Source organism: Pyrus communis, chromosome 13 (genome assembly GCF_963583255.1).
Source record: "Pyrus communis chromosome 13, drPyrComm1.1, whole genome shotgun sequence".
In the NCBI taxonomy this organism is placed as follows: Eukaryota; Viridiplantae; Streptophyta; class Magnoliopsida; order Rosales; family Rosaceae; genus Pyrus; species Pyrus communis.
In genome coordinates, this window is record NC_084815.1 from 3,602,112 (window position 1) to 3,626,773 (window position 24,662).

General features: G+C 37.9%; 4 protein-coding genes and 1 pseudogene across 6 annotated transcripts; 2 read left to right on the forward strand and 3 right to left on the reverse strand.

Moving 5' to 3' along the window:
* LOC137713428 (pentatricopeptide repeat-containing protein At2g20710, mitochondrial-like) overlaps nucleotides 1–17,461 on the reverse strand; it is a 28,358-nt pseudogene extending 10,897 nt beyond the window's left edge.
* On the reverse strand, nucleotides 1,585–6,103 carry LOC137712655 (rhomboid-like protein 15). 2 transcript variants are annotated; one of them, XM_068451775.1, is made up of 13 exons: nucleotides 5,436–6,103; nucleotides 4,804–4,969; nucleotides 4,059–4,362; nucleotides 3,765–3,797; nucleotides 3,580–3,671; nucleotides 3,412–3,485; nucleotides 3,189–3,283; nucleotides 2,998–3,067; nucleotides 2,620–2,798; nucleotides 2,329–2,377; nucleotides 2,184–2,240; nucleotides 1,884–1,955; nucleotides 1,585–1,797 (listed from the first exon to the last, which is right to left on the reverse strand). In XM_068451775.1, exons 1-13 carry the CDS (start codon nucleotides 5,457–5,459, stop codon nucleotides 1,792–1,794), a joined length of 1,221 nt encoding a protein of 406 aa, XP_068307876.1. In that variant the 5' UTR covers nucleotides 5,460–6,103; the 3' UTR covers nucleotides 1,585–1,791. The 2 variants fall into 2 exon arrangements, with proteins under 2 accessions (XP_068307876.1, XP_068307875.1); XM_068451774.1 differs by having other exon boundaries at nucleotides 2,184–2,246.
* Nucleotides 9,255–12,707, forward strand: LOC137712654 (BTB/POZ domain-containing protein At3g05675-like). Of its 2 annotated transcripts, XM_068451773.1 has the most exons (4): nucleotides 9,255–9,381; nucleotides 10,784–10,841; nucleotides 10,958–11,191; nucleotides 11,282–12,707. In XM_068451773.1, exons 2-4 carry the CDS (start codon nucleotides 10,830–10,832, stop codon nucleotides 12,263–12,265), a joined length of 1,230 nt encoding a protein of 409 aa, XP_068307874.1. In that variant the 5' UTR covers nucleotides 9,255–9,381; nucleotides 10,784–10,829; the 3' UTR covers nucleotides 12,266–12,707. The 2 variants fall into 2 exon arrangements, with proteins under 2 accessions (XP_068307874.1, XP_068307873.1); XM_068451772.1 differs by having other exon boundaries at nucleotides 10,958–12,707.
* On the reverse strand, nucleotides 12,954–15,249 carry LOC137712656 (uncharacterized). The gene is made up of 5 exons (XM_068451776.1): nucleotides 14,851–15,249; nucleotides 14,469–14,627; nucleotides 13,911–13,992; nucleotides 13,552–13,734; nucleotides 12,954–13,285 (listed from the first exon to the last, which is right to left on the reverse strand). Exons 1-4 carry the CDS (start codon nucleotides 15,199–15,201, stop codon nucleotides 13,583–13,585), a joined length of 744 nt encoding a protein of 247 aa, XP_068307877.1. The 5' UTR covers nucleotides 15,202–15,249; the 3' UTR covers nucleotides 12,954–13,285; nucleotides 13,552–13,582.
* A 3,606-nt stretch (nucleotides 17,462–21,067) lies between the features above and the next one.
* On the forward strand, nucleotides 21,068–22,728 carry LOC137712659 (small ribosomal subunit protein eS28-like). The gene is made up of 2 exons (XM_068451779.1): nucleotides 21,068–21,199; nucleotides 22,269–22,728. The coding sequence occupies exon 2, from the start codon at nucleotides 22,270–22,272 to the stop codon at nucleotides 22,465–22,467; it is 198 nt and encodes a 65-aa protein (XP_068307880.1). The 5' UTR covers nucleotides 21,068–21,199; nucleotide 22,269; the 3' UTR covers nucleotides 22,468–22,728.
* Nucleotides 22,729–24,662: the final 1,934 nt, after the last annotated feature.

Sequence of the window (24,662 nt, forward strand, 5' to 3'; positions counted from 1 at the left end):
TAGAATAAGAACAAGTGAGGAAAGGGTGTATTTTGTACTCCCTTTTATCACGATAAAAAGAAATAAAATGCGAGGGTTATGTATGTTGAGGACAATTTAAAAAATATATTGAAGATAATTTAAAGAAAAGAAAAGAAAAAAAAATATATATATATCGATAACATAGGGGAATGATATTTTATTTTTAGATTATAGATGAAAGAAAATTTGTATCTTGCGATCAAGTTTAAGGTGAATCTCTTAGAGCAACTCTTAAATTTGTTAGTGAGCGAAACAATTGAGCGGCTCACTCAAATATTGGCCGACTCGCCCTTTCTAGTAGAGATCAAGGTTTTAAAAGACGCTAGATGCTAGTTAGGGGGTAGGCTGGGGCCTAGCCGCCTAGGCAGATTTAAGTAAATCTATTATATTTCATGTAAATAAGTGTTTGTTTATACTTAAAATATATATAATTTCATCATAAACTACAAAATACAATGACATATATATTATGAAGTATTGGAACATAATGAAAACATAGGGAACAAGACGGGGTCTAGAGACAGCGCTAAGTGGGGATTTTTAAAACAGTGGTAGAGACTCCCATTTTAGTAGCTATCGAGGTGCCAATCATTGGTGAAGGGGACTTCTACGTGGAGAGAGTCATGCTCAGATATTGGGTGGAATCTCTCGTACGATATGTTTGGTGGTATGAGGAAGCCTGTTGTGATTTTACTTTACTTTTGGAACAACTATTAGATAGGAAGCCTGTTATGATTTCACTTTACCTTTGGAACAACTATTAGATCCACCTGTGGTTTGTCTATGTCCTGATTGGAAAGACCTTATAAGTAAGTCTCACAATGGTAACGTGGTTATTTTCAACAAGGGGATTCTCCACTGGGAATGGAGAAACTCACAATTCACAAAAATCGAACCTAAGAAATAAAAATTCACTTGTGAAAAAATATCACCTGTAAGTGGAAATCATTCCTTTACCATTAAAGTGGATAATAAAATATGTTCACACTTGTTAATTTTTCGTCATTGATTTCTTTCAATTCAATGATTCAACAATCCAACCAATTCAACTATTCAGTGATCAGACCACTGTTAATCTTTGACCATTGAATCTTCTATTAATCTTTAACCATTGTATCTTCTATTAACTTTTGGCCATTGAATCTTCTTCAATTCATTCGATGTGATTTTCAACGAATGCGTGAGACGTAAAAATGAGTACCACTAAAAAAATAGAAAATACCCAAATTCATTTCATTTATAGCCACCAAATTCACATTTCTCTCTGTTAGTTTGATTTGATCAGCTTTCAGGGGGACATTACAAGCAGAATGATTTATTATTGCAATCCAGTGAGTTAAGAACCTCCTTACGCAAATGATGCATCACCTAGAGGCGTGCTAAGGACAATCGCCTAAAAATTGCTAAGGGGCAGTCGCCAGCCGATTAACTGTTGGACGTGGATCATTGGGGAGCGCAGAAGAGCGCGCACATCAACAGCCGACAGTCGCAGTCCACGCACGGCTGAAGCATTCAAGAAGGAAGAAACCAGAGAAAGTCGATTTTCGGTAGATTTTACAGCAATGTTGTAAACCATTTCAATGCTTTCATTTTAACAGATGTTATGTCAGTGTGTGTAGTCATATCCCATATTCACAATCTTTTCTCCCCGAATCAAATATTCACTGTACGGGTGTAAAACAATATACAGTAGGCAGACATGGAAATTTACATAAACGTGATCCTTTATCTTTGGGATGTCAATGAGTTAGCTTGCTTGCTTGCTTGCATTTAGCCCTGCAATAATCCCCAATCCCGATAATTAAAACACGAAATCTCAACTCTCAACACCCGTGGGAAACAAACAAGTTCAAACGACAGACCTGTTGGCTCAGAATTTCCGCTGCCACGTTAAGATCCCCATCTGCAGCTGCTAGGGCAACTTCTACCTGTGTCTGTAGCCCATTACCAAGACGTCGTTAGAAGATGTTCATAACAGAAAGCATGAACTATAATGCTAAACATCAACTAAACTCATTACTGATGCGTGGTAACGTATGTCATAGCAAACTTCCGCATCCCTTAACTTTACCAATATGAATCAATGCAGCTAATAAAATGCGTACTATGGGATAGTTAACTCATTTGATTAAGGAGAAATACAGCACGGTTTAACATTTTACCCTCTCAAAACCCATTGACACAAGCTTTTTGATTTCTTCTTCAGAAGCAACATAATCCTGCATCTGAAAGACAAGTTAGAGACTAATCCAGATGGACTGGAAGAACCGTCAAGGAAAACCCAAACGATTATTTAAAGAGACAAACCTGGTGGTGTACAGGAATTTCTGCTGCTGCACTATTTAGTGTTGCCCGCCTGAAAATAAGAGGAACCGAGGTAGTACCATTTCCAGCCAAATGCATACTGCTTAGGATTTGCTGTAGATTTACGTCGTTTACTAGCATAACTTTGAGAACATTCTTACTAGTGAAGCAAACTATTTACAAAAATGAAAACAAGGCAGTAGATGTAAACATCTAGGGAATGAATAATGCAATGCTAGTGAAAGATGCCCAAAACTCGTTAAGCCATAAGTATGCATTAAGTTTTTTTAGTACCTTCCATCAGATAACTGCTGTCCTGTACCAATAACTGCCACATCTGATGGACGTTCTGAGTTGCTATTGTCCAAGAGTCTAGCCTGTAAATTTGATTCTGAATCTGCATCAGAAACAGTACTTCGACCAGATCCAAGTGTTCTTCCCCTCCCAGGAAACCTGTGACCGTCTTGTGCTGACTGCATTATTGCAATAGGAAGTCATCAAATTTAGTCACTTAATTTATACCAAACAAAGTGCGTACTTCAAAGTTTGAATTAAGGGCACAACACTCTTAACATACAGTGACATTTTGATGTTAGAATATGGATCCTCAAGGGGGTCGGTAAGTAAAGGGTTTCCAACATTTACATCCTCAAAAGGTGAAAGACGCAATACCTGTACAGATGTTTCCCTACGTGGGATCCACGGAGACAAGTTTCTCCAGATACTTCCAGCAGAGAATCCACTGGTAAATAAAATATATCATTTTACAACTCTTATAACACTGATAACTGTAGTCTTTCAAGAAATCGAATTACCAAAATTCATCAGTCAAGGAAAAGTAAAAGGAACAGAAATATACTTACCTAGATGGTGTACCTTGGGTTGAATATGTAGGGATGAAGGCTGAAGGATTCCCACCAGTGCACACAATAAATTTAGGCCGCCTCACACAACTTGACTGGAAGCACAAAGTTTTAAAGAGAATAAGATTAGGAATGCATGAATTATAAATGCATAAGTCGAATTAGATAAGACGAACAATAGTTGATTTCCAAATTGATGAATCATCAAAAGCAGTTTACTTACAAACAATGAGGAGGCCTCAATTTTAGAATAGAAGGATGTTCCCGGAATGAGGAAATTTAATAAGCTGTAAGTATCTGTATTGCAAAGCCAACACAAAACATTATCACCGACTTCCTTGTGTGACACAACAAAATAGAAAACGGGAGATTAGAATGAGAGAAAACATACAAGCAAAGCCTGACAAAATGCCACATAGGTGTCCCAGTAAAGAAACATTTGGCATAACAACTTGGAACACTACCAGCAAGATCCATGCATACCTGAAACAGATTTAAATGTCAAATAATTAAGAAAATATATGGCAATGTAAAAGAATAAGATTAAACACGGCATAAGCATTTTACTGCCATTACCATTTAGCAGGCACATTAAAGAGTCCAAACACACTGCAGGGCAAAAATTGTTTGTGCGTTAGTAGAATCCAATACACTGTCGAGGAATGAACGAAAACAGGGAAAACAATTGAAAAGTGCATCTATACACATGTGCACAATTTAGTGCACCCGTTTGTATAATCACACAAAAAGCTTCAAAATATCTAATTCTTCTTTTATAAAAAATAACAACTATTCTAGGTAAGAGAAAGACAGTATTTGAAAAATTCTCTCTTAAGCGAAGGCAACAGAAAAGTCATATAAAATAAATACCTTCTAGACTGGTGTCCACTTAGACTTGTCTCTATAACAATCATAGAAAACAAGATTCCCGAGAAGCCTATTGCACATTCATTCATGAGGTACTGATAAGAGTGAATAGGATTATAGGCCACCAAAAGCGCAATTAGAAGATGTAACACTGCATTGCTTATGGCCAATAGAATGATCAAGTACAATAAGCGGACAGTTCCCATGATTCTCTCCAACTCAGAACCCAAAGGAACTAATGCCATCATGTTGAACAACACATGCAGCACTGAACCATGGAAGATAATGGAGGTGAAAATCCTGTAGACTGAAAAAAAGAGAACCAAAGGTTGACGACCATGAGATGAAATCAGTTAAGGCATATTACTTTTTCTACTAACAGAGCAAATCCCCCCGCATATAGTTTATACAGACGATTTAACCTAAACAAGATTAAGCTTTTGTGTGGAGAAACAAAAATATAAATAAAAATGAGTAGAAATTCTCCATTAGAGTTCAAAATGGGCCAGGCAGGTGACCGAAAGATCTGTGCCATAGCCTGACATTAGAGGCACTAAATTACGGATTGTTAAGGTAGGCTCAATATTTAGGCTTCCAATGATTGTTTTTAAAAAGGCTCAATATTTAGGTTTACAACGATCGTGATATAACGAAATACTGTTTTGAAGAGACTACCGGAAAGAGGGTAACGAAATTCCCCTTCTTTCTAATAACTACAGATTTCCACACTGACAATGAAAAAATTTACCTTGGAATTTGGATACAACATCAGAGGGCGAAAAGCATACTTGGTAAAAGGAGTCGTATCCAACAAGGAGGCAAACCAAGTAAATAGTTGCGCACACACCAACCACTGCAGAAGTAAGGAAAGGAATGCTCTCCCACCATAGCCGCAACCTAGTTTGCAGTCCCGCCTATACATATACACCCAAACATGTAATCAATCTCAAACTTACTACAACCCAAACAAACACACACACACACAGAGTAACCATAAATGAATGAATTAAACACTAATTTGAGCATAATTTTAATTAGGAAAAAATTAATCAAAGCGAATTTTGGTTTCCCAAATTTTAAACAGAGTTGATACTGAAGCTAAACACAACAAACAAAACCGAATCGAATTCGAGCATGAAATTGTCACTCAGAATTCAGAAAGCATAACTAGAAATTGGGAAGCTGAAGGCAACTAAGTCCACAGTTCAATATCTACCTCATTCTGCAGTTAAAGAACACAAAATTCAAAATTTCGGTATCATTTTTAACTCAGTTCCGCATTTTCTCGGCAACCAAACGGAGGAGAAGAGAAGATACTGAAATTTTCTCGGGAAAATAGAAAAAAGGGGAAAGAGGGGTAGATCGGAGATGAGATTTTACCTCGGAAACAATGTTGGGTCTCATTTTTCTTGCTTGCTCTCAGTCTTTCTCTGTGTGTGACTTGGTTTTGAGACAATCGCTTTGCATTTGTGTTGTGCGGGGATCTCGAACTTTCCAATGTCCGAGAACCGTCTTTCTCCACTCGAATTGTTGAAAACGGGCGGGTCGGGTTCCCGAACCCAAAAGCATAATCCGAAACCCGAACCAATCTTTTTCGGGATGGGTGACCCAAACTGAACCCAAATTTTGAGATTTCCGAAAAAATCTCGATATTTCGGCACGGTTTGAAAAAATTAAAAGAAGTTTTAGAAATGAAATTGTACAACCAATACAAACAATACCCATTTGAGCAAAATACAAAACTAAAGCATGGAAACATAAAAAGCAATGAAATTTATAGAAACAAAGCTTAAAAAAGTAAAGGGTATGCGGAATTAAGCAAACCCGAAGGCCAAAAATCTACATATATGGAATGAGGCAGCGATTGAGGCAATTTTGCAAGGAGAATAGGTGCTGATGCAGTTGCGACGGCTGGGGGGAGGACCCGAGGCGGGTAACTGGGGTGCAGCACGCCTTGGGACAAGGGACAGTGAAGGAAGCCACTGGAGTGTGTTGTGAAGCAAAGCTCGATTTTGGGTTGGCGAAGGAGACGAGTCCAGACGAGAGAGACAGTGAGACTGTGAGAGTGAGGTGACTCAGGTGAGGTTGAGAGTCAGGTAATGTATGAAATGTTAGTGATTAATTCTCAACCAAATTCAACGCTCCACATAATTCCTAAATATAATTTAATATTAAATATATAAAGTCTGTTTTGGTTCGGTTTAGGATTACAGAACAAAGGCATATGGATCCCAGATCACATACTGAACTTTTTGGTTTCAGGTACAAAATGATTCAGAAAAAAAAAAAAAAAAAAAAAAAAAAAAAGTAAAGTGTTCACACAAAACGTGTGGGTATATGTAAGTAATAGTAAAGACAAGCCAATATGCTAGTAATAGTTAGGGGTGTTTTCGGTTTCATTCGGTTCGGTATTTTGTCAAAATTGAAATCGAACCAAAACTTTGGTTCAGTTCAATTTTTTTTTTCGGTTCAATTTTTCTGGGTTTGGTTTTGTTTGGTTTGATTTTGATTTTTTTTTTATTTATAAAACTTGATTTTTTTTTTAATATGGAATTTAAAATGATAAGAAAATGGGAAAAGTGGCAAGTTAGTTATACATATACAATTACATATTCTATCAACAACTTCAATTGCAAAAAAAAATGATCACTGTAGCCATTCCAAAAGCAAAAAAATAGAGAAGCTTTTCCAAGTTCCAAAGCCTTCCAAAAAATTTCTTTATAACCAATTGAATATCCTCCCTAAATGAACCAAGTATGGTCCTTACAAAAGCCTAGGCTTAGTTTCAAACTTGTCAATAAAATTTCACAAAAGAAACATCATGGGCATAAATTCATAATACACGAGGAATCGGTTTGGTTCAGTTTGATTCAATTTTTGAACCTCTAAAATCGAAACTGAACCAATAAAGTTCAGTTCGGTTCGGTTTTTTCTTTTCCAATTCGATTTTTAGGTTTTGGTTCGATGTTCAGTCTTATTTTTTTTTTTTTCCTTTTTTTAACCCACCCATAGTAAGACCATCTCCAACCTTTGGCTTAAAACCTAAAATTTTAAGCCCAGAAAATTTAGGTTTTAACCCAGAAACAGTTTTTCTGCTCAAACCCTTTTGGCCTAAAATTTTAGCCTCAGATTATTAACGAATGAATTTAGGCTAATTTTTTTTAATTAACTTTTTTTTTTTAAATTATGTAGATTATCCTAAATTAATTTTATGAACATTTTAACCTAAAATATTTAAATTCCGATAAACATTGAAAAATTATTAAACTGACACATGAAATACTATAGAAGAATATGAAAAACATAATAGAGATGTATAAACACAAGACAAGACACATGAGCAAACACATGGTTTTGGAAGATGATAGAAAGAAAAATTGGAAGAATTGTAAGAGAAAAGTGAGTTTTGTGTGGATGTGACAGCCCGTTCCGAAAATTTTTAAAACGTACGCGTGAAAAGACGATTTTGCCCCTAGTGTATTTTTACGTTGTATGGTTGTTTTGACCTTGGTGTGGCTGGTTTTGCACCACACATTTCCTTCACCCTTTCCCTGTCCCGTGCCATTTCCCTTCCCCATTTTCATTCCCATTGTACGGACATACCCCAAAACCCTTGTAATCTTCCTAGATCGAAGAAACAAAGTCCATATCCATGCTCGTGAGGTCCATAGAAGTTCAACCATACCCATTTCAGGTAAGGATACATTCGTTTTCACGTCGAACTCGGGACACCCGATTTTTGGCACTATTCATGCACACGTAAATTCTTATGTTTTTTGGAATTTCAAGCTTGTAGGAAGCTTGGTGAGGTCCTTAGGAGGCTCGGGGTGGTTCGTTTGAAGGTTTTGGACGTCGGGATCGTGAGTTTCGAGGTTGGCCGGAGTTGGTGGTGTTTTCAGGGTGAGATTTCGTGGATTTAGCACTTGAAAGTGGTATGGACTTGTTCCTCTCGTTGTAAGCTTCAATTTGGTACCAATTTTGTGAAATTTGGTTGAAAAACGAAGAAGATATCACGATTTGAAGTTTTCCCGATTTTCCGGCGCCGGAGCCTCACCGGAGAAGACAACGGAATATTCTGTCAGTTTGGACGGAATATTCCTAACGCCGTTGACGGAATCCATTAAAGTTAACGGAATATTCTTGACGGCGTTAACTGACGCCGTCAGCGTGCCAGGCATGTGTCTGCGCGTGGCCGGCGTGTGGGGGCGCGTGTGACGGTGAAATTTTTTTCTAAAAATATGGGTATGTTCCTGAGGTTGAGTAGATCACGTTGGTGTATTCATACACCCCATTTGAGCATTGTATGAGAAGTTATTTCTTAAGGTTGGTTATGTGCTTTAAAATTAACGTTTTTATAGTTGTTTCGCATATAGGTGGTACCTATCCCGAGGACGAGCGTGGTCACTCGAGACAGGGGGGTTACGACCCTTCTACATACCAGTGAGTGGGCTTTTGGTTTTCCATATATACCTATATACTTATACTTTTCCCAGAAAGTGATATGCAACGTTTATTCGTTATTACCTTGTGTAAAGCTGGTTTTTTATTTATTCGTATTATTATTTTATTAGCTTCCGCACTGTGCACATGGTTACGTCAATGCTACGTGACGACCAGCATGCCCTGATCTCGATCGGAGTGTGTCAGTGGATGTTTCAACAAATATACATCTATTTATAGAGTTTTTGGGTGAATTTTTTAGCTAAATAATTTTTTATAATTATTTTGACTGTTGAATTTAGATCTGAGCCGTTATATTTGATCATATTTGATTGCAGTCGTTAGATTCAATAAATTTATAAATATAAAACAAAAATATTAACTAAATTAAATGTGGACCGTTGAATAACCAACAACTCATATGAATGTGAGCTGTTAATCAACCAAAAGAGCCATTAGGCTCAATTTTATTGGCAAACAAGTGGCAGACATATCCGTGTGGGTGGGGGCCTCCACCACAATATTGGCCTAAATCTGGCTTTTTTTTTAGGTTTTAGGTTTTAGATTTAGATCCAAATTAAAACTTGGGTTGAAACGGATTAGGGGAATAAAAGAAGAATTATATGTTTTACGTCATGGACTGGAGTTTGCCTAATAAGAAAGACAAGCCGATGAGTATTACATTTTAATAAATTGTTTTCATTATTGAAATCTAAAAAACACGAGTTTCGCGGCCAAAAAATTAAAAAAAAAATACCAAGTTGATTACAGGCTCTTTCTCTCTCCCCTTTGCCCTGCGCCGTTCCGTTGTGCTCAGCGATTCAGCACACCCTTCCGGGCGCCAGTTTCCTGTCCTCTAACTCTCCTTCGCAACTCTAACATCCAGGTCAGTATTTACTTCTCTCACCCATATCTGCACTTCCTGTCGCCGATACCTTACCATTCTCGTTGCATCTGCTACTTACTATCAAACTCACTTTTTTTTTATAAATTTCACTTTTTAATTATTCCTTATGTTTTTCCTTTAATCAGAATTAGGCTTAAATTTTAGTTGGGTTTGTGAATTTAAATAAGAATTCTTAATCACAAGCTTTGGTATAAAGGCGATTAATTTAATATTTTATATCTTTTTCTCCCTTTATTTTTCTTATCTCAATTTTGTAAATTTATGTTGTTGAAACATATGGGTTTAGTCCCAATACTTACATTAATTTCAACATACGTATTTTTACCTCTCACACGCCCCGAATTGAAGAAGATCAATTGACAAAAATTAACGTAGCGCTACCCTAATTTATGTAATACAACAATCGCAACAACAATAAAGTCTTATTCCACTAAGTGGAGTCAGCAATATGAATCCTAGAATGCCATTGCGATCAGTTTTGTGTCATGTCTATCCTAATGTATGTAATATTGGGAAGAAAAAAAATAAGGTACTGTCAAATATAGATCAAATTTGTAATCTAATTTGTAGTTATATTTCATCGTAAGTTATGTATGCATGAGTTTCTGTAAAACTGTGTTCCCGGTTCCTGTTATGGCCTCGTTTGCTGAGTTATGTATGCATTAGTTTTCATCTTCTTGTTCTTCTGTTCTTCTTTTTAAATTTGATGACGTATTAGTTTATGTTCGATTTTGATAGAATGTTGGTTGTTGGAAAGTGAAAACAAGGAAGCTAATTATGCTTGAAGTAGAATTAGCCTCCCAAAGATACTTTAAATGTTTTCTTTCTGTTTCTGTTTGTTTTATTACTTGACGTGTTTTCCGATCAGTTGGAGTTCTAGATTATGTTTGGGAGAGTTTGATCTGCAGATCTTACTTTGATACGAGCATATAGATTTTAAGAAGTATCTACATCAACTAGTTGAGAATTGGATTTAAGTTGGTTAGTTAGAAGTACATGGATTGTCCGCTCGATGAGCCATCAGTTGGATTTTGTCTTGCTTTCCTGTGAACTGGTATATAATTGAAATGCAGCAAGAACTCATGTGCAATCGGCTGTTTTATTGCACCTGGCAATAATGAAATGGTTTGGTTATTCGGGGAAGTGTCCCAGAATATCACAATTCAACTCTTTTGGGTCGCATAATGTTTCTCATATGGTGTGATTTCATTTCTTTTATGGCCCAATTTGCAATAATCAGCTCAATATGTTGATAATTGTTACTATTTCAAGCCAAACTTAAAAGGAAAACGATCGTTGTAATTTTGTAAAAATATCAAGTCTGTATGGAAATTTAATGACGGAATTCGCTAACATTTTTGCTAATCATGTTTATGTACAGATCGAAACATGTGTTCAAGGTGTAGTCGTTAGTGCTTAATGCTTCAATGGAGTATCTTGTAAGTTTCCCAAGCAATGTCAACTCTAAATGTTCTTGTGATTGTTATCCTTATTTCTGTTTTCGTATTGTTAGTCTGTTATTTTTTTCTATTCGTTTAACATTCTTTTCTTTCAGAGTTCTGAAACACGTACTCCTAGTCAGATTGGGGACCGATCAACCAGTGATGTTGTTGTGAGGATACGCACAGAGGATGGGCGGGATGATCGGCTATATTGTCATTCCCAGATCCTCATGGAAAAGAGCAAGTATTTCGCCGATCGCCTCTCTGAAAATTGGCCAACATGTCAGATTCTTGACTCACGCAACTGCGTTGACGTATACTGCCAAGAATCAGAATTTGACCACCATGTCAGTGTTCTCCGCCTTTTTTACATCATAGTAGATGGCTTACTTGATGACTTGTGGCATGGTGTAAAAAACGCCATTGGAATTCTCCAGGTGGCTGTCAAGCTTGGATGCCCACAAATTGTAACTGCTTGTGTGAACTACTTGGAAGCAGTTCCCTGGGAAGAGTCTGAGGAGGAGGAGATTTTAAAGATCATACCACGGCTGGGATCACAAGTGGAGCCAATTCTTGCCCGTCTTCTTCCAGTCAATCACTCATCAATCATGGCGATATTTTTGTCAACCATCCGATTTGCCACATCGTCCCCTCTTCCAATCATGAATGATCTCAAGTCTTCTGCCCAGGAGCAGCTTGAGTACATGCTGACTGAAGACGATGATGCCCCTCTCCTAACAGCCGATGATGAGATTAAATCCGAGGTGAAAGAATGTGTGAAGAGACTATATGGAAGATTTAAGAATCTATTAGAAGCTTTGTTAAGTGAAGTAGAATTATCTTCTGATGGAGGGAAGATGCAATCATTTCAATCGTTTTTATCAGATCTGTTGTGGGCGTGCCAGATTTTAACTAAGTTGGAAATTATGAGGGAACTTGTCTGCAATTGGATGGATGCATCGGATAAAATAGTTAAGGTTGTAAAGCAAGCAAGGCCGACAACTGAACTGATTGAGACAAAGCTTAGGGTTGTTGAGGTTGCAGCAAAGATTCTAGAGGCAATAGGTTACGGCACTGTGATTTTGCCAACTGCAAAACGGCTTCATATGGTAAAGGTGTGGCTTCCTTTTGTGAGGGTTGCGAAACCACTGATCGATTCTGCCACAACTACCGGTGATGATGCTCCTACGCTAAAGATGGATAGTGAACTGTGGCAATCCTTGGAATCCACTTTTGTTTCCATAATACTTGCACTCCCATCTGTTGAGCAGGCGGAGATATTGACCGAATGGTTGGAGAACGAACATATTCAATATCCTGACCTGACTGAGGCATTTGAGGTATGGTGCTACAGATCCAAGGTTTCCAAAAGAAGACTATCGTTTATATCGGTGAACCATGACAAAATCGATACACATTAAGTCGTTAACCTCTTCTCTTGACCCTTTTCAACCGTTTTAGTAGCTACCGGTTTCTTGGACACCCTTTCTTAACCAATGTGTTTTGCAAAAACTTGGGGAGAACGGGTTAATGATCGCGGAAGTAGATGGAATATTTGAACTGGTAGCTCTGTTTTGAACTTGTTCTGTATAGATTGTGAATCTCGCTAGGGTGTCATGTCATTTAATTTCGGGTCTCGTAACTCCGCCTCAAATGTAAAAAATTGTAATTGTTGAGGTTCTTCATGAAACAAGGCTACTCAACTCACATCTCCTAGTTAATTTTGTAAGTATGAATACCGTATTTGAAGAGTATCAGTGAGAATTGCCTCTATTTTGCGTACAGAAATATATTCACAATAATTTGTTATGCTCTGGTGGGTGCTCTTCGGTTTGGCCGACTCATCTAGAAAAATAGAGGGCAATTGGCAGAAATGATCACTTTATGACATTTTGTTGCAGAAACGGTCGCGGTCTGTGCTTGTTATATTGTCATTATATCAATGTTTGTGATTATTATGTTATTGTTGAGTTATTAATAAACGATCAATATGTTATCGTTAAAAAAAGCTTCGAGACTGACTCCAATATGAAAGTGCTTGTAGAACAACAGCTAATATTGGATTACAAAAGCACTTTTTAGTATTTACCAAAGACAAAGGTGCCTCAATTCATGAGCAAGGTGGAATTTTATAAAATTTTAACGCACTTCAAAAGAGCACTTCTAACAACGTGGAATTTTATCCTCAAAAGATACAAGAAGCATGAAATCCTCAAGAAATGTGCACAATGCAATCAAAACTGGCAAATAAAAGTTCGGCTTAAAAGTTGGGTGGGGCGTTGAAGAAAACAAGAAGAGATAAAAACACAGCCTGGAGGAGTGGCAAAAAATATACTGCTCTGCTTTAGCTTGTCTTGATGCAATATGAGAGCTTCCGCCAACATCTTTCTAGTATCCGTCTACGCCTTGCAGGCAATAAAGTTTGATGCCGAGTTGTGAATCTGCACCCATCGAAACACAGTAACTTTTCAGATTTGGTTAATATGACCTTGCTACACATTAATAGAATTGCCTCTCCCAATGATCGTAAAAAGTACGATAGTGTTCAGATTTCACAACAAACTCAATCAGAATTAAGCATGCATATCTTAACCGCGTTCTTAGCATATGCTAATTTGTATATGTATATAATACAGCAAACGTAGACTTCCCATTACATATTATTGCGAAGGAAGAAAGAAATTTTCACCGGCCAATCGTCACTTACCAGTTTATGGTCACAAGAGAATACAGAGTTCCTACTTCTCTAACTCCCACCCTTCTAATCTCGTCTCAGGATCATAGTTTGTGAACAGACGAAACTCGTTTCCTAGTTTGCTAGAGTGTTGAGGCCTAAAACCACATGGATGCAATCCCATGAGTTCAGCTGCTCTCTCTTTCTGCACAGCTCCTGCAAGTCGTCATATAACAATTTAGTTGGATGCACTCAGCTGAAATGTGCAAGAAACAACATTGTTTGATTTAAAATGTATTATTCTTGTATTCTAGAAGTTATTACCGTTTAGCCTGTGTAGGAATAACAATACTCTTACTGCATTTTACAAAATTATACATACTAATGTTTACCTGTGAGGAGAAGCAAGTAAGATTTTTCTGATCGTGCAAGAAATGAAATTGTTTGAGCGACTTTCTCCAAGCACTCCTGACTCTGTAAACACCAGTTATGCTACATAAGCAATATGTTCACAACCATCAAAACAGCCAAAATACCACAAGTTCACAGCTAAATTTGTCTGAAAAACCGTATTCCCAAATCTAATTAGTCTGAATCCAACGGAAAATGAGCAAGTGGATGAAACTATATGCCCCACCTATGCAACTGGACTCAGCGTCTGTACAACAGATGTAGAAAAGCAATGCGGTAACTAAACGCAGTACATACAATCATCAAAATGTATTTCGACTGCAACCCAAAAGAACGCTCGATCTTAATTCTTACGGACTGTGTGAAGATTCAGATTCTTTTGCACATAACACACACAGCATATCCCATGGTGAGAACGCACATATAGCCAAACATGAATCGGTGATACAAATTGAACTCACCAAACCGAAGCGACAAAAGATTAACTAACACTATGGGAACAAAAGACATAAAAGAATCATAATTTTGCAATTGCTCACCAGGTAAGGAGGATCAGCAACCACAATGTCAAAAGCATTCTTCAGCTCCAATGGCAAATCTTCAGGCCGGTTGTAATCGTAGAACGAGAAATCACTGCCGTACTGCTCAAACCGCTTGTCATACTCGAGCAGTTGTACAGACACATCGGAATCAGCATTCTGAAAATCCAAAAATCAGTGAAAAAATAAAGAAACCAAAATCATTAGTACTACGGTCTAGTCACACGTGTCAAGTTCAACTCTCGTGAATGGCAAGTTCAATATGAAATTACTGCGGGTCGATTGTGTGGCTTAACTCAAATCCGCTCCTTCCCAATACAGTCGTATCAAACAAAAGATTAAAAATTTGATAAAAACCCAGATATTGAAAAGATGAAGGGACCTTGAGATAGGCGTAGAGTGAGGGGCAAGCCACGCAGGCGACCCGAGCGGAGGCGGTGGCGGAGTTGCAGAGAGTGAGAACCTCTTGGGCTAGGGTTTGGGCGGTCCGGGGGTCATACCAGAACTGACTCAGTCTCCAGTCTTCGGCGATCAGAGCAGGACCAGTCGAATCAGCTTCTCGGCTCTCGGCGGCGGTGTCGGGTGATGACTGGGTTTGCTCGCCTAGGAACTCCTTCAGAGCTTCTAGGGCTTGAAGGCTTAGGGTCGGTGCATCGTCGTCGTCGTCTGAGGCGACGTTCCGGTGGTTGGGGAGTGAGTTGGGGAGGGTTTGGGCGGAGAGGTTTTGTTCCATTTTTGCGGTGTTTTGGACAGAAGCTTGGTTGTTATGATGACACTAGTGCGTCGGCTGCGGGCGGGTATTTATACCCGTTTATTCAGTTTTCAGGTTTTAGTTGTTTGAATTTGTTTTCAGTTATTAATTTTTAAAGTTCTGAAAAAAAAAATTAATTAATTTTAAAGAAAAATAATAATAATTGAAAACAAAATGTAAGTGACAAGTTTTAAGTTCGATTCTCGTCTAATGCAAATTTAAACCACATTATTTGCTAGCTCATTATGAGGCTAAACTCATCCCTCCCTCTAGTTAAGACAATATCGTTTATTCAAAAAAATAAAAAATTGTTATCAAAAGACCTCTATTATACACCAAGGTTGTTACACTTATATGCATCCATATGCATGACATTTAGAACATAAAAAAAATAAATTCTCCTTCTATGATCACAAACCTTCGTATTGAGAGAACCACAAATATATTCCCCAAAAGTCTAGTCTTCCGGTGCTGAAATATCGACTTAGATCATTGATCCTGGTTAAGCAGATGTCCATTGATGTACGCAAACCTCGATCTTCAGTTTGTCTGTTTAATATTATTTCGTTTTGTTCATACTTTGTTTAATTATTTATTTGCATTTATTATTTATTAACGTGTATAAATTTATCGTTTATCCAACATACACTCCCGTCTTTTAGAACTTGGGTATCAGTTTCTCAACCTTCTCTAGCATTGCCAATGCCTTTTTCACATTTCGTGCTTCCGTATAACCATTTGCTTCATTGACATAACCATCCCAATCCCTAGGAACCTTGGGATTGGATTCCCACTCTGCCGTAAGTGTATTTGTCAAGACCAATGCCCCTCTCTTCCATTTCACTCATAAAACATTGAATTTGTCAGCCTTTCCATCTGATAATACAAATCGAGCAAAATGTTGTAGGACAACGGTGTCCTAGCAAACCCTAAATCCCTCATCTTCTGCATAACGTCCCCAGCCTTTTCCACAAGTTTTGCATGAGCGAAGCCGTTCAGTAGAGCACAGTAAACCTCGAGAGTTTTCAGTTGTTTTGGAATATTGTTAAAATAATCCTCAGCTTGTTCTATTCCATGAATGTTTGCAATCAATTCGAGTCCGTTAACAACATCAAAGCTCATAAGCCGAAAGCAGCTTCTGTCAGTCATCCACATTGATATCTGAGAACAAATGAACGAATGCATTTTTTCAGAAGCAGGGTTGCTAGAAATCCAAGTATCAAGAAGATGAAAAAATGGAAAGCTTGACTACTTGGACTGGTCTTATTTTGAATTCTAATCATGGCTCTCAGAATTTAAGTATAAACAAATATGAGCTCCTTCTAAGAGGGATCCCGCACCATTCTTTGAGCGAGATAGGACAATGCCTTTGTTTGAGCCATCTCGCAACCATGTATTTGACAATATAGTGGTCCATAGAGTAGGGCCAAAAAGGGCAAAAACATGAGCGATAACCCTAATTTATTAACCATAACGTTATAGTTTGGGGCCAAAACATGACAAAGACACTGAACTAGAAACAGTCACAGTATGATGAATACATGGCCACAAAATGGTCAATACGATGACAAAGACATTGAACTATAAACAGTCACAGTATGATCAATACATGGCCACAAAACGGTCAATACGAGGTCACTTTCCCATTCCTCTCCAATGATCCTTTTATGAATACATATATACACACATATAACAGTTAAACTCGTTATGCATTCAAATGTTGTTAAGAAAACAATTATATTACTACAATTAGCATAATTTCAGTCCACTCTGTTGTAAGTGTATTTGTCTGGAGCGAGAAATCAAACCGTAGAGGTCGTTCAGTGTGCCTCTCAAGGACTCTCTGTAAGGTCGGGGATTCTTCATCGTCGTCCAGTAGAAACTGAACAACGAGGTCAGGCGAGAGTGCTTCAATTTGGAAAGAGAGCCCCTTGTTAGGGGGGGAAAGAGAGAGGAGTATTTATCAAATATAGCAAAAAATTAACTCTTAATTTCAAAAATGTCACTTTTTATAAAACTTTCAAATATATCTAAAATTTCACTTAAAATAGACACAAATACCTTCAAATTTAACAATTAAATAAATTAAAATTTTTTTAGCTACTGTCTCCTCAGGCTCCGATCCAACTTCACCTTCGCTTCTACACTCCACCACCACAACCCTATCCACTTTGACCCCTTCATCACGGACATTGAGCATCACCACGGTTACCGCAAGTGGGAGCAGCAAAATTTCAATCATGCCTTAAATGTCTTTTTCTTACTAATATCATTTTTAGTTTTAAATAAAAAAATATTTTTTAAAGTTAATCCACATGTCGTTATATGATTGTATTTGTGATATCCACGTGGCGCCACATCTTCCCACTATTGAGCAAAAATTTGTACACAATATGTAAACAAATAATTCACTCGACATAATTTCGCCCTCGTTCATTTTTTCGAAGAGGGTTTTATTAATTTGAGTTCGACCCATTATAGACTATGCGTCTATTAATTACAATCCTTTGTTAAAAAGGAAAAACCTTGTGATTCCAGTATGAATAAATCGTAACTTGGGGATTTGGGTGTTTATTTGATTTTGCGACTGCACCTAGGTCGAGCCCTAGATTGCCTACGTACCCTCGTTGAGGGATAAGCCACTCGTAGTTCTTTTTGTATTTGTTGGGGTTTGATGCCTTATGCAGTTTCAACTCGTGCAAGCAAGGAGCATTTGATTCCTTGTGCAGTTTAGGCTCTTGCAGGCGAGGACTTTGAGTCACTTGGAGCTTTTGATGCCTTATGTAGTTTTAGCTTGTGCGGGCAAGGACTTTGAACCATTGGAGCAGGACGAGGCTTTGTGCCATTTGTGACGTGATGTGGCTTCATGCCACTTGAAATTTGATGGGGCCATTTGAAATTTGATGTGGCTTTGTGCCATTTGATATTTGACATGGCTTCATGCCATTTGAGACTTGTCGTGGCTTTGTGCCATTTGATATTTGACGTGGCTTCATGTCATTTAAGACTTATCGCGGCTTCGTGCCATTTGATATGGCTTCATGCCATTTGTATCGGCTTTATGCCATTTGGGCTTTGATGCAACTTCGTGCCCTTTGACATTCAATGTGGCTTTGTGCCATTTAAGGCATCCTAAGTGAAATTAATCCACTAATATTTTGGCATTTCACTTTTGCTTAGTGTCGTATCCTTTGTCTCCGCATTTTAGGCTTCATGAATAATTTAAACTTAATGGAGGCCATATTTATAAAGCCCACATGTGTAGCATGGAGGTTCATCCATCCTTCTTTTATTTCTTGGATAGAAGACATGGAAGCAACAATTAGATCTTCCTTTCAAAGGTTTTTGTCTTGTTTCTTTGTGGGGCCATGTTTAAATAGCCTTCTTATAGGATTGGAACCATATATGAACATCATTTTAAATATGCTTTTGCTAGGACCTTCCTAATTGTAGGAAGACATCATTTTCTTTTTTGATTTCACCACTGAAGCTTACTGCAACACCCATTTTAATGGGTTCTTTACTAAAGGCATATAACAACCCATCGGCTATGGTCCTTAAAACCACAGTGGAGATTGCTTTGTTCATCTTCATTAGTTTTTCACTTCCCATATTTGCACGAGAAGAAAATAAATGAACAACGGTGAGTAGGGGTCGTCCTCATCTCATTTGCTGCAGCCATCAGAGTCGGTGATTTCTTTCCCCAAGTGTGTACTTAAAACAAAAAGGGTAGGATGACTCTTTTTTCTGCTATTTGTAAAGAACTCGTAGTTGCTGGGCTTTCTCTAGGACTTGTCACCAAGGAATGAGCATACCGTTCTTCGCTAAGGCTTTCTCTAGGGCTTTCTCGAGTGGTTTAAACCACTTAGCAATTCATGGCAGCGAAAGCTCGGCGGAGATGGCACAGACTGTTTTTTTCTTTCTTGGCATGAATGAAGAGTATGAACGGAAGGCACCGCTTCGGAAAGAATGAACATGAGTCCTCCAATTCGAATCTTCTTTCTCCAAGCAAAGACTGTAGTTTTCGTGCTTCAAACGACATCTCTCTTTCTTTTCTGCGTTTTCTTTCTCCACTTCTTAACCACGTCTTTGGCTTTGTGTTCTGCTGCCTTCTCTTTTTCTATGGCTGTGTCTTTGGCTTTCATCTTTGTGTTCTCTTTCTCTGTCCCTCACTATTGTTGGCTGCATTTTTGTTCTTTATGGCTTGCTTGCGGCCTAATGTTGCTTTGTTGCGGTTGCTGCCTGCTGTTGCTTTGAGGCTTCTACCAGCGGCTGCTATCGCTGCTCATTCGACGCCATTGTTAGGCGGTTGTCGCAACAGAAACGGAGGACCATGGGGTGTCATTGTTGCAAAACGCTCCATTTGCACTGGGGACATAAATTGGCCTTTTGAAATGGAGGACTCTGTCGGTGACCACCTTGGGAACATGCTGCGGTTGCTAAGCTTGCGGATTGGAGAACGGCATGGCTGCTATGGCCGTCGGTGTTGTTGAAGTGGTAGTGTTTGGCGGCTGCAGGTGGGCTTTGATCATGATCTGGAGAAGGCTCGGTTGTGATGGAAAAGAGTTACTTTTGCTTCTTGGGATGCGGTTCTCCATCATCTTCGTTTCTGTAGGTGCGAAGCTTGTTGATGACGGTGGATGTGTCGCAGTCGAACCTTTCGCAGACGCGGTGGAGGCTAGTTCTGTCGTCACTGGGGAGGTTAGCACTGGCGGTAGTGATTGCCGCAGTCACCGTGTTCGTAGATCGGGAGATATCGCATGAGGATATGAGCGAGGAAAGAGGAAAGTTTCGTAGTTCTGCTGGGAGCGTGGGCTTTAGTGGAGGATCTGAGAGAGAAGCGGTGCAGCCTTGGAAATTTGAAGTGGAAATAGGAGGTTTATCCTTCTGATGGCCGTGATGGTGGAAGTTTCACCATTTTCTTTGCTTAGGTGAAAATAAGAAGAGCCAAGTCTTTTTTCTTTTCCTCTGCAAAAACTGAACCAACACCAAGACAAAGAACAAAATATAAACAATAAATTCATATCTAATATTTTTGCTCCCTTTGTCATGTCTTCCTTGCTTTCCCTCTTCTCTTGTGCTGTGAAGCCCTCTGTACTCCTCTTTGCCCTTTTGTTGGTTTTTCCTTGTGCTTTTCTGTCGATCTCCCCTTTTATAGACTTAGGGTGACAGGAAGAGTGGGGTGAGAAAATGGGTAGTTTTTCACTAACTCCCTTTTGCACGTTGAAGGAAATGGGCAATTCCTCACACGTTCCAGTAACATGGCTTTTTAATTTTTCTGATTTAATTATTTTTTTTTGTTTGTTTAAAAAAAATGAATGGGGTAGATTTTCTTGGTTAATCTTCACCATGGATTTTAATTGCCACCATCATCTCCACTTTCCTTGCATTGAGGAACCCTTTGTTTTTTACCCCAACACACATTAATAAAGCAATTGACAGATTTTTCACGAAAAAATTAAAATGATTACGATGGAAAAATTTAAAGAAAGACTAAAATGATTCACGATAAACAAATTTAAGAACACTACTAGATTAAGGAGTTATGTCAATGTCACGAATCATTTTGGCTAAAAAAGCCTTTAATTTATTTGATTGTTAAATTTGATAGTATTTGTGTCTATTTAGATGATATTTTTAATATATTAGAAGAATCTATAAAAAGTGACATTTTTGAAATTAAAAATTAATTTTTTACCATATTTGATAAATACTAGAGACAGGCGGGATATGAAGAATACATAAAAACGACGTCGGCCCTGCGAACTTTGAATAATCGGTGGACGTGAAATTAATGGAATAAGAAGGGCAAAACAGTAAACCTAACCCAAACCCTAGTCGACTAATTTATATTTCCTCTCTTCCCACCTTCTGCACTGCGCCGTTCCCTCGTCTCTTGCGCTTCAGCAAGCCCTTCTGCGACGCTGTTTCTTCGTCTTCCCCAAGCTCTCGCCGTATCTTCTGAAACTCGAACCTGCAGGTCAGTGTTCATATCTTATCTCTCTCACTGCATCTGCTATCGCGTTTTATATTTTGTTCTTTGTTCTTCGTTTATGTTATTCTTTTAATTAGAATTTGGTTTGAATTTTTAGTTCACAATTTTTGGTTTAAGCTGATTAAGTTAGTGATTTATATCTTTTTTTCGTTCTTTTCATATTTTCTGCTAGTTTTATTTGTCTAATTTTTGTTTATTTGTAGAAAAATATGGATAGATTTGGTCCCTCTAATCGATTTATATATATATATATATATATATATATATATATTATCATCGCAATATTTGAGGCAATGTTAAGTAGTGATCATTTTTTCTGTAATCTGATTTACTGGTTTTAATATTACCGGAGGAAGTTCGATCATCAGAAAGTTTACTTTGTAGCTCGGTTCTTAATGGGATCTACCAAATACCACTAGTTTTGGATACCCATTTGATTTTTATTGCTCCTTTTTCTGGTGGTTCTTGAATTTTAACTTGTGTTTTTTACGCTAATTGTAACGCATTGTATAAATGTTAAAACTTAATATATATTCCTTTACGAAGTTTCATCATCGGAATGTTACTTTGCAGCTGGTTCTCAGTAGCAGCTCTTACCAAATGCCATGAATTTGTTATCCCTATTGAGTGCTGTGTTTCGTGGTAGCTCTTACCAAATGCCATGAACTTGTTATCCCTATTGAGTGCTGTGTTTCGTGGTGGTTCTGGAATCTTAACTTGTGTTTGAAATTATTATCGTAAATTCATAATGCTTTGTAGAGCTGTGTGCCCTCTTGATCTTCTAATGCTAGCGGGGTATTGCTTTCCTTTTTACCTCTTTGGTAGTTGTACTAGTTGATTTGTTCTGTTTCATGCTTTACAAACTAAGATAAATTGTTGATCTCCCTAATCAAGAGGCATAACTTTGTATTGTTGTTTTCCTTTAGCTGGCAGCTGCTGTCTTTTTGCATGTATTTTGTATTCAAATAGTTATCGTACAAGTCAGCTAGCTCAGATTACTAGTTGACGATTTGCGTTTTCTGAATTTTTCTTTTCTATTTTGTTTTCTGTGAAGAATGGAAAACACGATCAAGCATGCTATTGTGATCAAGGTTATGGGACGGACTGGATCTCGTGGCCAGGTGACTCAAGTGAGAGTCAAGTTTCTGGATGACCAGAACCGTTTCATCATGAGGAATGTCAAGGGACCGGTCAGGGAGGGGGATATCCTTACCTTGCTCGAGTCCGAGAGGGAGGCAAGAAGGTTGCGGTAATCATCAGAGTTGGTTTTGTTTGTCGATGCTTCTATGTCTGAGTTTAGGTTCGTTGCAAGCAACAGTTATTTTGTGTTGGTGAATGGCTGTTGTGTTGCCGGTTCTGGGAATTACTAGCATTACAGACATTATTTTTGTGATGAGATTTTGTTATGGAATGTTTCTAAACTAAATTGTCTGAAAAAGTCCTAGGTTTTGTTTGAACAAGTGACAATGTTCCTGCTTGCTATTTCAAATGTTGGCTTTCCTTCCTACCGTTTACCAGGATTGTTGCTTAATTGCTAGTCATTCTGTTGTCTTAAAATTAATACAAGATGTTGACGTGGTTTAATCGTAACCATTTCAATAGAAAGGGATGGAAGGAATGAGAGATTAGGAGGGGAGAAAATTTTACGTTTTTGAAGAATTTGCAATTTCTTCGTCCATACTTGGGAGCCTAAATTTTGTAATAGAAAGCAATTCAAGCAACAAAGGACTCAAAGTTCTGATAAAATTCATGTTTCTCATCACAATTCTTAAAATGATGGCAATTATCAGTTACCCCGTAAATTCTAGATTTTTTTTTTTCACTAGTCTTAGAGCAGTTTCAACGTATGAAATCTTCCCCCAGGCAATACACTATGTTATCCACCCAGTGAAAAGTAAATGCCCTTAATGAACAGTAATCGTCTTTTGCATCTCTACCGTTGCACTTCAATAGCCCTGGCAATAGGCAATAAAATATTAATATTTTTTTATTTATAAAATAATACAAAATAATTTTAATTGTAATTTCGGATAAGATTTTTAATCGTTTTCATTGGACCACTTGTCATAAAATCCGAAAAGACAATTATTGGTGATGGATTTTCAATAAGATTTTTAATCGTACTTGTTGCACCACGTGTCATTATCCGAAAATACAATTATTGGTGATGGATTTCTGATAAAATTACTAACCAATCACATCGCACCACTTGTCATAATCTATTTACAATCTTTGAGGATAGATTTCCATCAGATTTTTAAAGAATGACGGCATGCCACGTGTCATTATCCGAAAATACAATTATTGGTGATGAATTTCTGATGAGATTATTAACCAATCACGTCGCGCCACGTGTCATAATCTGTTTACAATCTTTGAGGATAGATTTTCATCAGATTTTTAATGAATGACGGCATATCATGTGGCATTATCTACAACCTAATCTTTTCCGAATCCTCCATATAATCCACCATCCATCCTCACAAATGTCACACCAATTTTCTCAAGATCTCTATCATTATTCATAGTTTATGCTTCCTTCTTCACCAAAATCTCTATCATTATTCATAATTTCTGCTTCTTTTTTACCATGTCTTCTTCCTCAAGGATGATGTGGGAACTCGATCAGCAAGGGGAAGAATTGTTTAACCAATAATAATGAATGTTTAATCTCCAGGTGGCAACAAATAAGAGGGGAGAGGATGATGAGCGTAGAAGGAGAGATGACGGAGTAAGAATGAGCAGAGCCTCACATTCCCGTCAAGTCATCCAAGTTGTGGCTCAGATGTGCAGGCCCAGTCGTTCCGGAAACCTTGATAGAAGCAGGCAACGACGAGGTATGGAACTCTTGGATGATTATTTTGTCTGTAATAGTGAGGCTCTGCCCATTCTTGCTCTGTCGTCTCTCCTTCTACGCCCCTCATCCTCTTCCCTCTCATTTGTTGCCACCTGGAGATTGAACATTCCATCTGATTGGTTAAACAATTCTTCCTCTTGCTGATTGAGTTCCCACATCATCCTTGAGGAAGAAGACATTGTAAGAAAGAAGCAGAAACTATGAATAATGATAGAGATTTTTTGTGAAGAATGAAGCAGAAACTACGAATAATGATAGAGATTTTGGTGAAGAATGAAGCATAAACTATGAACAATGATAGAGATCTTGAGAAAATTGGTGTGAGATTTGTGAGGATGGATCCTCCATATAATCCACCATTTATCCTCACAAATATCACACTAATTTTCTCAAGATCTCTATCATTATTCATAGTTTATGCTTCCTTCTTCACCAAAATCTCTATCGTCATTCATAGTTTCTGCTTCATTCTTCACAAAAATCTCTATCATTATTCATAGTTTCTGCTTCTTTCTTACAATGTATTATTCCTCAAGGATGATGTGGGAACTTGATCAGCAAGAGGAAGAATTGTTTAATTAATCAGAAGGA

What these genes read in the sequence shown, in the direction of transcription:
- LOC137712655 (XM_068451774.1), bottom strand. Translation starts at nt 5,459, where the DNA reads ATGAGACCCAACATTGTTTCCGAG. An exon ending in AGTGGACACCAGTCTAGAAG is followed by an intron (nt 3,798 to 4,058) that starts GTATTTATTTTA and finishes TTTGCCCTGCAG; the next exon opens with TGTGTTTGGACTCTTTAATG. An exon ending in CATTTTGTCAGGCTTTGCTT is followed by an intron (nt 3,486 to 3,579) that starts GTATGTTTTCTC and finishes TTTGCAATACAG; the next exon opens with ATACTTACAGCTTATTAAAT.
- LOC137712656 (XM_068451776.1), bottom strand. Translation starts at nt 15,201, where the DNA reads ATGGAACAAAACCTCTCCGCCCAAACCCTCCCCAACTCACTCCCCAAC. An exon ending in CACTCTACGCCTATCTCAAG is followed by an intron (nt 14,628 to 14,850) that starts GTCCCTTCATCT and finishes TTGGATTTTCAG; the next exon opens with AATGCTGATTCCGATGTGTC. An exon ending in TTGCTGATCCTCCTTACCTG is followed by an intron (nt 13,993 to 14,468) that starts GTGAGCAATTGC and finishes TGGTGTTTACAG; the next exon opens with AGTCAGGAGTGCTTGGAGAA.
- LOC137712659 (XM_068451779.1), top strand. Translation starts at nt 22,270, where the DNA reads ATGGAAAACACGATCAAGCATGCTATTGTGATCAAGGTTATGGGACGG.